The 14,367-nt window shown below is 51.0% G+C and overlaps 1 protein-coding gene across 5 annotated transcripts in view; it reads right to left on the reverse strand.

The window, feature by feature from the left end:
- Window positions 1-7,844: 7,844 nt before the first annotated feature.
- FAM3D (FAM3 metabolism regulating signaling molecule D) overlaps window positions 7,845-14,367 on the reverse strand; it is a 28,458-nt gene continuing 21,935 nt past the window's right edge. For all 5 annotated transcript variants that reach the window (XM_045022724.1, XM_045022723.1, XM_045022725.1 and 2 more), the window contains 3 exons: window positions 12,985-13,069; window positions 10,973-11,099; window positions 7,845-9,727 (listed from right to left, as the gene is read on the reverse strand). In XM_045022724.1, the coding sequence (XP_044878659.1) occupies window positions 9,638-9,727; window positions 10,973-11,099; window positions 12,985-13,069 (302 nt within the window). In that variant the 3' untranslated portion in view covers window positions 7,845-9,637. The remainder of the gene's footprint in view (window positions 9,728-10,972; window positions 11,100-12,984; window positions 13,070-14,367) is intronic.

The raw sequence follows: 14,367 nt of genomic DNA on the forward strand, positions 1-14,367 counted from the left end.
ACGTTGTGGTTGCTGAAATGCAAGTGAAATCTCTGACCTTGTTTGTACCCACCCAAGTCAAGTCGTCTCCAAAGCAGCATCTTTCAGAAGCGTGTCGGAGCCAAGCCTGCTGTACTGGAAACACACGTCTTTTGTGGGAGCTACAGTGCGTTCACCAGCCACAGTGCAGGGGTTCTGGAGGCGACTGGGGGGGACTGGCTCCATGGCAGCACTCATGAGGGGGGTTTTATCGTTAAATTAAAAAACGCAGTTACCTTGTCCCCGCTCAGCTCCTAGCGCACGGCTTGGTGTAATTTAGAAGGCATTGAAGCGCGTCTCAGGGCTACTTTGGTACAAATTCAGCCCTCCATCCCGCAGGCTTCGGGTACCTCATCATTCAAGCCAGGTGCAAACTCCCACTCTAGGGGTCATCCCTGATGGAGCTAGAATTACAGCCGCGGGGGCTGAGCAGCAGGCGGGTCTAGCTGCTCTGAGCATGGACGTAGAGGCTCTGATGGTATCATGGTCGGCGTGGCTATCCCCTCCCACCACTCCCAGCCCCAGGCCTCCCCTCAGTCAGAGCTAACACAGGACGTTCCACTGGGCAGCTCGAATGCAGCTATACTCTGTGTCACAGTGCTGGATAGGTTAGGAAAAGGCTAATTTATGGAAGTCTGCAGATGACACAAAAATGGAGGGAGTGGTAAATAATGCAGAGGACAGGTCACTGATTCAGAGTGATCTAGCTCGCTTGGTAACGGGGTGCAAGCAGGCAACGTGTGTTCTAATACAGCTAAATGTGAACATCTGGGAACAAAGAATGTCGGCCGTACTTACACGATGGGGGACTCTACCGGGGAAAGCTCTGAAACAGATCTGGGGATCATGCTGGATAATCAGCTGACCATGACCTGTGGGTATGATGCTGAGGCCAAAAGGGCTAATGTGATCCTGGGATGAATAAACAGGGGAATCTTGAGTAGGAGCAGAGAGGTTATTTTGCCTCTGTGTTTGGCATGGGTGCGACCGCTGCTGGAATCCCGTGTCCAGTTCTGGGGCCCACAATTCAAGAAGGATGCTGATAAATCGGAGAGGGGTCAGAGAAAAGCCATGAGAATGAGGAGAGGGTTAGAAAATTTGCCTTATAGTGAGAGACTCACTGAGCTCCATCTATGTAACTGAAGAAAGAGAAGGTTAAGGGGTGACTTGCTCACAGTCTATAAGTGCCTGTGCAGGGATGAAATATTTAATAATGGGCTCTTTATTTTATTATTAATTATTATTATTATTAATTGGAGATATACCAATCTCCTAGAACTGGAAGGGACCTTAAAAGGCCATTGAGTCCAGCCCCCTGCCTTCACTAGCAGGACCAATTTTTGCTCCAGATCCCTAAGTGGCCTCCTCAAGGATTGAACTCACCACCCTGAGTTTAGCAGGCCAGTGCTCAAACCACTGAGCTATCCCTCCCCCTCTTCAGTCTAGCAGAGGGAGGTCTAGCCAGATCCAATGGTTGGAAGCTGAAGCTAGACAAATTTAGCCTGGAAATAAGGCGTCATTTTTCGACAGTGAAGGTCATGAACCATTGGTACAATTTCCCAAGGGTTGTGGTGGATTCTCCATCACTGACAGTTTTGAAATCGAGCTGGGATGTTTTTCAAAAAGCTCCGCTGCAGGGATTGTTCTGGTGGCAGGTCTCTGGCTGGTGTTATATGGGGAGTCAGGCTAGATGCTCACAATGGTCCCTCCTGGCCTTGGAATCTATGAATCTGTAATTGCTGCTGCCTCTATTCTCTGCCAATGGCATTTGATGCTGAATGTGCCCTTAATGGGAAGGGGAGTTAATGGGCGAAGAGAAAGACAGGAAAACAAGCGAGTCCTCCTGGCGGATGAGTGGAGGGAGAGCCCTCCGCTGACTTTCACTGACGGAGGAATCCGGCCTTGCATACTTGGTGGCGAGTGAGCTGTGAACAATTGACAGGGCAAGAAATATTTCTGAGAACCAGTCATGCTTTTGCCTAGTGAATACATTCAGGGAAATTCTGAGCTGCTTGCAGGTGATTCTTGAACAGACAAGAGGCTACATTAAAGAAATGCTTTGAGATGAATATTTGCTCAGCTGTAGCCTCTGATATGTTTTCTCAAGGTGGAGGGTCATTTCTGATCAGCAATGTGAAGGCAGGCGTGCCAAACAGGCCAGAGAGGAGTGCTCATTACTGCAGGGGAATAACTTCGCACTTCAGTTACACTAATCGAGTGAAAAAACAATGCAGTGAGAGCTACTCGTGACGCAAGATGCCAGGCTGCTGAGTTTAGCAAGTAGAACAATCCCAAGAGGTCTCCTTCACTTCTGGCACTGGCTTGCTGAGGGACCCCTGGAATCATGCTGTAGATGATCTACAGAGAACGCAATGTACAGACCTGCACACCCACTCTACACATCTCCCCAATGCGCCAGAAAGCAAAATGCTGCTCTGCTTTTAACGTCGCTCAGAACTGTCACAAGCTAAGTCGGTAAAACTCTGCTGACCTTGCCCAACAAGATTAAAAACATCAGCTATGTGAGTGACCATTGTCATTGGCAGTGATTGCAAAACCTAAGGGGTGTGTGTGTGTGTGTGTGTGTGTGTGTGCAGGCGCGCAGCTCTCCAGCTTCCAGGCATATCACTGTTCGGCCCCACCCCACGCTCCTCATTGGCTCTAGAGGGCTCCCTAAAGGAAGGCCAATGTATCAATCTGATCAGCTCAAATTACTTCATCCAGCTGACAGCGTTTGACACCTGTGTCCACACCAGCCGCTCCTGGTCTCTAATCCACCACTGAACTCCTGAAAGGACTGGGAGGTGCACAAGGGGTTAATCAGAGCTACCTGTGAGCAGACAAGTGTCATCTCTTCAAAGCCACCAACGCTTAAGCATCAAAGAATAAAGGCATCCCATTACCTTTTTCCCGTGAGCAGCTCCCATAGTACAAGTTCAGTGTCCAGGAAGCCTCCCCCAAATCTCCGGCAGTCCCTCCAAATTGTCCTCTTGGCTTGCGCTTGTGGGGAGTCGCAGGCTCTGTGTCGTTCTGTGGTGTTGTCCACACAATCTGTGGAGAGGCATGGGCTGCATTAAACACTAGGGAATGTGCAAACACACGGCTCCTGGCTCTCTGACAGCTCCAGTTTATTCCACAGAACAACGCAGGCAAAAATCAGCAGGCTCTTAAAGGAGATGAGCATCGAAGTTTCCCTTTGACTTCTTCTCCCGCCACGTAAAGAACTCACTTTTGGATACCTAATGTCCGACTTGCACACAGGGGCTGCCCGGGCACAAAGGCAGCTTTCATCCTGTAGCTGCCTGGCTTCTAAGCTGGGGATCCTTATTCCGAAAGGCTGCGGAAGATTATAGTAATTGTACTTGACAGACCAAGATGTCACAGAATGCAGAGCTGATCTGTGAAAGAATTCGACCTGCTGGGCTCGGCTGGGCCCCAGCACTAGGAGGTCCTTGTTTGCTAGTGGATTTGTGCCATCCTCTCTAGCCATTTGTCTTGCACTTCATGATGGCTTGGCGGAGACGCCTTGAAAAATAAGCCCATTTCCCCACTTCTCAGAGAAAGAATGCAGGCTTATTATTCAGCGGCTGGGCTGTGGCTCCTGCACTCGGCGTCTGCAATCCCAAGCAGGCAGCACTTCAACTTCGGCAAGTTCTTGCGGCTGCTCACAAACAAGCATCTTAAACAAAGATGTTACATAACGTGAACTGTGTGTGCGGCTTAGCCCCAGTGGGTACCACCGCCGAACTGCACCGTGTAAAGGCCTGTTCTACACGTGTGCTCCGGCTGCACTGGAGTTCTGCCCGGCTAAATCAGCCCCCAGGGCCAATCCGGTGGGGGTGCTGAACACCCTGTTTCTGTTAAAGTCAGTGTGAGATGGGGAGGGTCAGGTCCACTCAGGAGCCTTGTCAATGATCTTTAATAAACTCACCAGGGAAGATCTCAGCCATAAAGAATCCGTTCAAACCGCTAGTGATGGGAGGCCATGGGGCACCCCCCCACCCCTTTTGCAGCTACCACAGCCAAACGTTTTTGTAAAAAAAGTGACTAGAGTGAGGCTCCTAAGGCCGCGAGTAGGCACCTCAAGAAACAGGTAGATTTTACAAAGTGCTGGGTGATCACTAGAGTCCAGGGGGAGCTGCTCTGCCCGCAGCACTGCTGAAAGTCAGCCTGCTCATCAAGCTGCCAAAATATGGATTTAGGAGCCTGACTTTAAAGCCCCCGTTTTTTGACCTGCCTTACTAACTGCTCAATCGCAGAATCAAAAGTAGAGTCTCCGCACAGTGCCTGGAACACGCGTGCGCCTGGGAAACCCTTCCCATCCAAGCAGACCAGCCCCCGGGTGGATGGCAGGGGAATTGAATCTGCCCTAGCGCGGGATCCCTGCTTTCTGAGGGGCAGTAAACCAGCTGGCATATGGACGCTGGCAAGGCACGAGGCGTGTGGTAGCTGAAAAGCTCCGGCAGGGGTTCTACGGACAGTGTTTCTCAGCGCTGCCCGGGGGGTGGGCATGAGCACTTGGCTTTAACAACAGTGTTTTTACAGCACCGTTGAGGACCTATTTGTGAGACATGAGACGTCATGAACCGTAGTGTAAAAGCACAGAAGGCTCTTGGTACGAGGGTAAACGCCAGGCAGGCACCTGACGGTTTAAATATTTTCATGAGTCTCTCTCTGCTTTTTGCAATAACCTTTGAAAGTTATTAAGGGGAATTTTGCTTTTATTTGTATTTAAGAAAAGAAACTGCAGCTTCCTTTTCCTAGTTGTTTTTCAGGTTAGGGGACCTGGGGTTCGAAGTGGAGGCCGGAGGCCCAGGCTCAGGCCTGCACCCGCTGCGCTCGGTTATTCAGCAGTGGATTAGGTAGCTTGCATTGATCTGTGGACCTTTAGTCTTTAGCCTGGCTTAGCCCTCTTTTCCAGGCAACAGAAAGAGCCTCTCTGTAATGTACCCAGATTGCCTTAATTCTGTGTGATCCAGCGCCTCAGAGTGCATGAGCCCAGGAACGCGGCAGAGCAGCCTGCAGGAACGCACACGCCAGGCTGCAGAAATGCTGCAGGTCCTTCCCCTGAAGGCTCTGAAAAGCCCACAGGGAGCCTGGTTTTTTCCCTCTCTTACTGACATCAGTTACACATCTGAGTGCTCAGCGTTCCTGGCAATTAGAGCCCAGGTGTCTCTCGCTGGGCAGTGAGGAACACACAGCTAGTGGCCACCTGTGAAAATGCTGGTTTAAGTGACTTGCCCAATTTCTCACAAGAACATATGGCAGAGCCAGGGGTAGACCCCACTTCTCATGGGTCCCGCTCAACTATCTTCTCTTAGCTGCTAGACCAGCCTTTCCCTTCCTGCAGCCATAAGAACGGCCAGTGTCCTGTCTGCTGACAGTGGCCAGTGCCAGGTGCCCCAGAGGGAATGAACAGAGCAGGGAATCATCAAGTGATCCATCCCCTGTCGCCCATTCCCAGCTTCTGGCAGAGGCTGGGGACACTTCAGAGCATGGTTTTGAACCCTGCCCATTCTGCCCAATAGTCACTGATGGACCTACCCTCCATGAAAGTATCTAGTTCTTTTTTGAACCCTGTTATAGTCTTGGCCTTCACAACATCCTCTGGCAAGGAGTTCCACAGGTTGACTGTGGGTTGTGTGAAAAAATACTTCCTTTTGTTTGTTTTAAACCTGCTGCCTATTCATTTCATTGGGTGACCCCTAGTTCTTGTGTTATCAGAAGGAGTAAATAACACTTCCTTATTTCCTTTCTCCACACCACTCATGATTTTATAGATCTCTCTCATATTCTCCCTTAGTCGTCTCTTTTCCAAGCTGAAAAGTCCCAGCGTTATTAATCTCTCCTCATACGGAAGCTGTTCCGTCCCCCTAATCATCTTTGTTGCCCTTTTCTGAATCTTTTCCAGTTCCAATAGATCTTTTTTGAGATGGGGCAACTATACCTGCACGCAGTATTTGAGGTCTGGGCACAGCATGGATTTGTATAGAGGCAACATGTTACCAAATTCTGTACAGCTCTGCCATGCAAACACAGGGCGTCACGTAGCTACATGAAATCTCTCGTAGTGGGGGCCCTGGTGAAGTGTAGTCAGCATCAGATGGCTAGTGAGACTCTAGAGCACAAGCTGAATAATCACTAGGGTGCTGGGACAGCAGGCTTTGATTTTCTAGTACAGATCTTAAACATCCAGCCCGTGTTCCCAGCTCTCCTGCGGGAAGGTTTCCACCTACTGGTTCGAACCTAGAATATCAACTTGTTAAATACGTTTATCACTTGTTCAGAACTTCATTTCACAGGTGTGTCTCTCAGTGAAGGGTAACAGTGCCGGATTCTCTCCCGCCTCCTTTTTTTAAAACCACTGGCGTTTCCCCTGTAACGCCACTGGAACTTTGCTTCCGTGGAGTCGCTCTGATTTCCACTGGTGTGAGAGGAGCATCAAACCCATGGGGTCCAGCATCTGTAATGGCAAAGTTCTCCCCGGCACTCACATCCCAGGCTGCATGCCGGCTCTTGCTTACACGTATGAGTAGGCAAGAAACTCTGCAGCCAGGAAGAGAACTGAGTGAAACAATCCTTGTGCCGCCCACAGCCCATGGAGTTCAACCCCCACATGTGCTCTTTGCAGGTGTCTGGTGGCTCCAGCCATAAAGAAGCATGAAGCATAACAAGGGATTGTTATGATCTGACCTTCCATACAACATGATTCCACCCAGTAATTCCTGCATCAAGCTCCTAACTTGTGGCTGAGTATAGCTCAGAGAAACATCCCATCCTGATTTCTCTCTCTTCTGCTCTGCTCATTTTGGTGAATGGCCCAGTCCCTGCCCTGCTCAGATTTCTCATAGGAAGTTCAATACGAGCTCAGTCCAGTGGATCATCTAGTACGGTGTCCAGTCCCTGACAGCACAATGTCTTCCCCCATTTCATGCAGACCTGGGAAGATCCCTGCACAGAAACCCCCCTCTGGGCATGGATGGCCAAGGCATGCTATGCAACGCAAACCTCCATGGGCTTCTTGAGCCCAAACTGGTGCTCATATGGGGTTGCCAGCTTCTGAAAGGCAACCCTACGCTTTCTGTCCCAGCAGAGTGGTGCTCTCCTCCTGGAGGTCTGGCATTGCAGAGTTAGGACTAGCTTACCCCAGGGGCCAGGAGTGGCTCCCTTCTCCTCCTTCCAGCCCTGTTTGGCTCAGGGAGCTCCGGTGGCAGTGAGTTCCAGAGCTTTGCTTGGTGCTGTGTAAAGAAACGGTTTTGGGTGGTTTTAAACGCTCAGGCTCTTCCTTCCCAGCAGTGCCCCTTTGTTCGATGAGTGAGGCAGAAGGGAAAAGTAGCTTCCAATTGCATCTTTCCCACGCTTAGAAGTCAGATTCCACAGCACGTTAGCAGCAGAGCAGGGCACAGAGCCCTGACTTTAACCACTAGACCCCTCTGCCTCCCTGGCCCGTCAGCTCTCATTGCACATGCTGTAAAGGTCCCTGGGACCGTCACCGGGGGCTCCTGTGCCGAGAGGTGTTAGCGTCCCTGGGAGGAAGTGATCACGCTGAGGACCCAGCCAGGTGGTCAGCTGACCTGTTCCCTGCACACGCCACAAGGACCTTTAGGGCTTTATTCTCAGGGGACTCTGCAAGCTCAGCTGCGGCCATTTGAAATGAGAAAACGAGGTTATTTTTACTGTGCTTTTATCCCACTTACAGTTCATCTGCCCTTGCACTGCCCGATCTGCCCCCGCAGCTCCCCAGCGAGACTCTCCCCAGAAATGAGCTGGGTAGCATCATTGCTTAGAAATTTTATTAGAGACTCAAAAAAATCCCAAACTCCCCATCGTTCAGCTCTTTGATATTCCCGGAACCAGAGCCCCCGTATAAAATAGACAATTTATTTCTGATAAATGTCTGAAAGCAAGAAACCTGCATCCCGGCGTGTGTGACGTAGACGAGCAACCCCCTCCGTGTCAATCATTCTGGGCTCTCTGGACTCCCCACTCTCTAGCCCTGCGAGCTGCTGGGACACCAGAGCAGGCACAACCCCAGTGACACACACTAAAGCCTCTCCGGCAGGCGGGAATCAAACCAGCGAACACCAGCAAAAACCGTCACACACAGCAACTTCCCCAGCCTTCCCGTGAGGCGGGGGCGGGGGGGGAGAGGCGCTCCAGTGAGCCCTGGGGTCCCAGCAGTGCCCAGGACTTTGTCCCAAGGCTGATGGTCCCTGTGAAACAACCAATTCAGGGCCCGCGCTGTGCTGGATGCTGTCCATAGAGGAAAAGGTGACCCCTGCCTGCCACAAAGACCTTTCAGTCTGAGGCCCTGGGTCTTGCAAAGACGTGCACATGAAGGTAACTTTGCACATAGTACTAACTGTCCTATTGGAAGCAACGGGCCATTGACGTCATCACTGGCCCATTGACTTCCCTGGGAATTCTGCTGTCTGGATGATGGCTCCTTCACCCTCTCTGCAGAAACACCCACTGGTGTGCAAGCGCGTGCACTGACTGGGATCTGAGTGACAGGACTGGAAGGCATCGTCATGCCCTGAGAAAACTATTTGAACATAAACAACGAGGAATCCCTGTGGCACCTTAGAGACTAACAAATGTATTTGGGCATAAGCTTTTGTGGGCTATAACCCACTTCATCGGATGCATGGAGTGAAAAATACAGTAAGCCGTATATATATTACAGCACTTATAACAACTGTTCACTGGGCACAAAGATCCCTTCCTGACCACTGCAGGTGACTGGCTGTAGCCCTGAAGCATGAGATTTGATTACAGTTATTCTCATAATGCAGAACTGCAAGTGTTACGAGCACGTTGAGGGCAGTGCAGAGCTTCCCGGCCTCCCTGTGGCCCATGAAGGAAGGGAACGAACAGGGGGAGTCATAGGATTCCCACATTCCAAGGTCACCGTGACATCCAGCTCCCCACCCCCAAAGGCTTTAGAATTTCTCCTAGAAGCTGGGTTAAAGTGTATACTTAAAAAAGATATCAAAACTTGTCTCAAAGACTCCAAGTGACAGCGAGCGCACCGCCTCCCCAGCAAATTGTTTCAATGTTTAATCCCCCTCCTTGCTATGAAATGGCATCTTATTTCAACGTTGAATTGATCTAACTTCGACTTCCAGCCACTAGATTTTGTTCTGCCTTTGTCAGCAAGGCTGAAAAGCCCGCTGGTCTCTGATCTCTTTTCTTGGAAACAACGTGGGAGGATTTAAACTGTTAAAATCACTTTTAACAACTCAAGAAGCAGAAGCTGAAGCAATTTCTTCCCTGGTGGTGTTGTGCACTTATTGTTTTGAGACAGACAGGAAAATTAAATGCCTGATATTGACATTACTGCCTTCACCTCAACATGTGCCTTATTAATATAATAGAACATCATACTGAAAGATTAGACATTTGCTATGACTTCATAGCCGGTGTAGTATACCATAGCCTACAGGTTCTTAAAGCAGTGTTCAGGCACCGTTATAAGTTGGCTGGTGAATTGAAAACAGCCAGTTGCTTTGTGCTGTCATGGAGCTGGGATCAGTTCATATGCCGGATTCAGCTGGAACTGGCTTCTTCCAGCCAAACAGGAATGTATTGTTAAATAAGGGCGTTGTTCTGACTTCTGCTAATCCATCTTCTTTGGGACGCAGCCCTCCATTTCCAGAACTTCAGGCCAGCCATCATATTTGTTTTTTGCCGCTTCATTTTTTAAGTGCTTTGGAGGGGAAAAAAAGAAATAAAGCAGGGGGTTGGCATGGCAGAAGGGAACGTCAGATTTACAAGTTGACAGATAATCAGTATAATGAGGGTATAATGTCATCTCCCCTGCATGCATTGTCAGCACGGCTTGGAACATGGATGTTCAGCCCTGCAGCACAGAGCTCTACCACTTGAGCTAAAGGAGAAGCTCCAGTAGATGGTAGCGGTAGCAGGCTGTTGTCCTTTAGTGGACCACTTAGGGTATAAAGATTATGCCATTACAGAATTATCAACCCAGTTCTGACTGTATACATTTTTGCCCACACATGCGAAAGCAGCACCAGTGTGTGCTGGAAGGAGCAGCAGTGGCTCCAGGCTCCCGTCCGCCTGTGCAGACTGTATGTGCGGGAGCAGCACACAGCAGCGTGGAGAGGGGAATACAGAGGAGACAGTCACAGCTCCGGTCACTGGAAGGCCTGTGCAGTGGCTTCCCAATCCGTGGCTTTGGATACAGCTGGAATTAGGATAGAAGCATTTTGCCTCACACTTTCCCTAAGGCCCTGGCTCCTCCAGTGCATGTGTGTGAACAGAGCCGCGCTGGAGTTCAGCCCTGTGCCTTGTCTCAGTGTGGGACACAGGAATTGGGCAGCAGAAGGGGACGTTTGATTTGTCCGTTTGCATGCAAGGCCTGGCAGGTTCCTCCAGTTCCATGCGGCTGTGCAGCAGTGCAAGGGAAGGGAGTGCATGCCAGGGCCGTCCAGAGGGGGGGGGGCAAGTGGGGCAATTTGCCCCAGGCCCCGGGCCCCACAGGGGCCCCCACGAGAGTTTTTCGGGGACCCTGGAGCAGGGTCCTTCACTCACCCTGAGGGCCCCAGAAAACTCTCACAGGGCCTGGGCCCCCGAAGCTTCTTCTGCTCCGGGTCTTCGGTGGCAATTCGGCGGCGGGGGGTCCTTCTGCCCCGGGACCCGCCTCTGAAGTGCTGGGTCTTTGGCGGCAATTTGGTGGCGAGGGCCCCCCGCCGCCAGGCCCCCGAATCCTCTGGGTGGCCCTGGTGCACGCTCCCGTGTGTGCCACACGCTCTCACTGAGCTACATCCGGAGCCAGGCACTTGCCAGATTTTTTTTTTTTTTGAAAGAATTTGTCCAAGTCAGACGAATACCAGCAGGAGACACGACAGCCTGGATGGCAGCAGCTCAGGCAGAAGTGGCCAGAATACTGACCAAGGCCACAGGCTTCCTCTTGGGGGAGAGGGGAAAATACCTGTTCATAGGGGCTTTTATCCTTGAGCTGTTTTGCGCCTATGAAAATCCAGTTGTCTCGGAAGGCCAGCTTGCTCGCATGGCTACTTCCCAGGTCGGTGAATAACGCCCGGGCTTCATCGTTCAGCCTAAGAAAAAGGGAAAACAGGATTGCTGGATAGCAGCTCCCGCATCCTCTCAAGGGAAGCCCACATTGCCATTCGAGATCGGTGCCACATGCTCATCAGCGTAGTGCGGAGCCTTCCCGTTGGGCATTACGCAACATGACCAACATCTGTCACCTACTTGTTCCTTCATCTTCTCCTCCAGGGGAGACGTGTGCGCAGGGGAGTGCTGGGGTTGGAGTTTTTAAAACCATATTGTTTGGGTAATACACCTGTTATATGTTTGTTATAGACGGCAGGTCAAAGAAATGTGTCTTGCACTTGGGGCACAAGGTGGGGAGGTTTGTGATTGTCCGTAGCTCCTGGGGGACTTCCTGGGACATTCAGTGCAGCTTCCTGAGCACTGGTGTAATGTGTAATGTGTTCTCCGCCTGACACATGGCCTAATGTGTTCTCCGCCTGACACATGGCGTAATGTGTTCTCCACCTGACACATGGCCTAATGTGTTCTCCCCCTGACACATGGCGTAATGTGTTCTCCGCCTGACACATGGCGTAATGTGTTCTCCCCCTGACACATGGCGTAATGTGTTCTCCCCCTGACACATGGTGTAATGTGTTCTCCGCCTGACACATAGCCTAATGTGTTCTCCCCCTGACACATGGCGTAATGTGTTCTCCCCCTGACACATGGCGTAATGTGTTCTCCCCCTGACACATGGCGTAATGTGTTCTCCGCCTGACACATGGTGAAATGCAGCAGTCGGCAACCTTTCAGCAGTGCTGTGCCGAGTCTTCATGTATACACTCTAATTTAAGGCTTCGTGTGCCGGTAATACATGTTAACGTTTTTTAAAAGGTCTCTCTATAAGTCTAGAATATATAACCAAACTACTGTTGTATCTAAAGTAAACAGGGTTTTCAAAATCTTTCAGAAGCTTTATTTAAAATTAAATTAAAATGCAGCTCTTATTAGTTTAGTGTGATCCCTGCCCTGGCTTTTCCTTGCTGAGTTTTCCAGTGTCTGGTGGCACCTATTTGGATACTTCAAGCTGCACACAGGCTTCTGAGTGGTCAGTTGTTAACCAGCTGGAACCCCAGATCGGCAGCTGAGGTGAGTGGTAGGGCTGAGCAGGGCCGGAGGCCTGGACTCTGTCTGGCAGGGGGCCTGCGCTGGAACTCCAACTGGAAGCAAGGGGAGTGGGGCTGCGGCGGGGACCCCGGCTGGCAAGGGGCCAGCAGCCAGCACCCCAGAGCAGGGACTGAGCGGGTCAGCCCGCCCAGCTCTGGGGTTTCGGTGGTGGGTTGAGCGTCTCTGCCAGCCCCGCTCTGGGGTTTCAGCTGCTGGCTCCTGCCAGCTGGGCTCACAGCCCACTGCCAGCCTGGGGTTCCTTCACCCAGGCCGGCAGCGGGTGCTGAGTGGGACCGGCAGCGGGACCCTGGCTGGCCAGGGGCCAGCAGCGGGAACCCCAGAGTGGCGGCGGGCTGAACGGCTCAGCCCGCTCCACGTGCCAACAAAAATCAGCTCGCGTGCCACCTTTGGCACGTGTGCTGTAGGCTGCCGACTCCTGGTGTAATGTGTTCTCCGCCTGACACATGGTGTAATGTGTTCTCCGCCTGACACATGGTGTAATGTGTTCTCCACCTGACACATGGCGTAATGTGTTCTCCGCCTGACACATGGTGACTGGCAAGCAGACAGCTGCGTTCTGCATCGTCTGATGCTTCTGAATGGTCTGAAGGGGTAGCTCCCTGCAGAGCACATGACCCTAATCCAGTTCTGATTGCAATGCATGGATCTGGGGTCTGACCCTGCTCCCCCAGAACCGAAGGAGAGATTTGCCATTGACACTGTGGGTGAAGGACGGGCCCTTGGGAATCCAACGTCCCCTCTTCGCATTGTACTTACTTTGTCGCTGGGTCATCATAGGAGGCGACTATCACTATAGTGCCACTTTGGATTGCTTTCAGGAAGTCCAGTAACAGCTTGGTGTCTGGTAAAGAAAAGAGAATCCACAGAGACATTCTGCTAAAAGACCTGGTACCCAGCCACAGCCAGTTCCCAACAGATATTTTACAGGGATAGGGTGAAATTCACCCCTGGCAGAGGCCCAGCATAAGCACTCTGACCCCTACGGTCCTGGGAGAACCCTCAGCGTGAATTGCAGAGGAGAATGTCACCCATAGAGTACAACAGCATTTTCCAAGTCAGACTGAATTCGCAGCACATTGACGTTAAGAGAGCAGACCTGTTTCAGCAATGTCACTTTCACACAATTACACTTGCCCGGCATAACATGCGTACTGGTTTCATTTAATCATGCTTTATGTTAGAAAAATATTGCACAGAGATCTCACCGCAACGAACCCTACGTTGTTTGACTAGCTACTCGGCACTGAGGCCCTGACTGTATGGAAAGGCTATGGTTTTTGAAAGATGGCGTCTGAATTCCACTAATAATTTCCTTTTCAATTATTCTCCTTTGGGTTTCCCTTGTGAGCCAAATCAGCCCATTTCCGTCAAGTATTATTTATAGTTTTCCGATCCAACCTGGTTGAAATCAAAGTTCATCACACAGCATCATTTCAGCTAATTAATGAAAGACCTCCTTGCTGATCAATCAGCTAAAAGCCATTGGGCTAAACTCCTTAGGATCAAAGACAATTCCCCCGCCCCCCCATGCCCCCTGGGCTGTTCCATGGACTGAGTTAATGACTGGGCCTCAGACACACAACGACTGCGCACAGAATGTTCTGCCTTGGGGAAAACCAGCTGAAAATTAATTTCTCCACATTCTGGGGTAGGATTGGAGCAGGTGCCAAACGCCCCCTCAGCACCTTTTATCTTCAATGGGGTCGAAGACACTCAGCAATTTGCAGGAGGTCCCTTGCACTTTGCAGGCTGGGCCCTTTGCGCCATGTTGCAGAGCTATTTTCTCCCACTGCCATGGCATGGAAGCCGTCTTTGCCAGCAGAACCGATGGAAGCCGGCATCTAGGGTTAATGTTTGCTCAGGGACTGTGGAATTCCATTGCACTCGCATGAGTCTGGTGGGAGCAATGGAAATTCAGATTAATGGCACATGGAACTAAACGCATCGCTCAGGATCCTGATCCTGCAATTGGATACACTGAGGTGCAATGGTCTGATCCAATTGCATGTCTGAGACCCTAGTTAGCTACATAAAGTTGGTGAGATTAGCTAGCACCCTGTGACTCCATTGCAGCCATGACTGGTACCTACTCTGAGATTCTTCAGTGTGAGGGCTGGTCCACACTAAGAAGCGGGGTCG

Source organism: Mauremys mutica, chromosome 7 (genome assembly GCF_020497125.1).
Source record: "Mauremys mutica isolate MM-2020 ecotype Southern chromosome 7, ASM2049712v1, whole genome shotgun sequence".
In the NCBI taxonomy this organism is placed as follows: Eukaryota; Metazoa; Chordata; order Testudines; family Geoemydidae; genus Mauremys; species Mauremys mutica.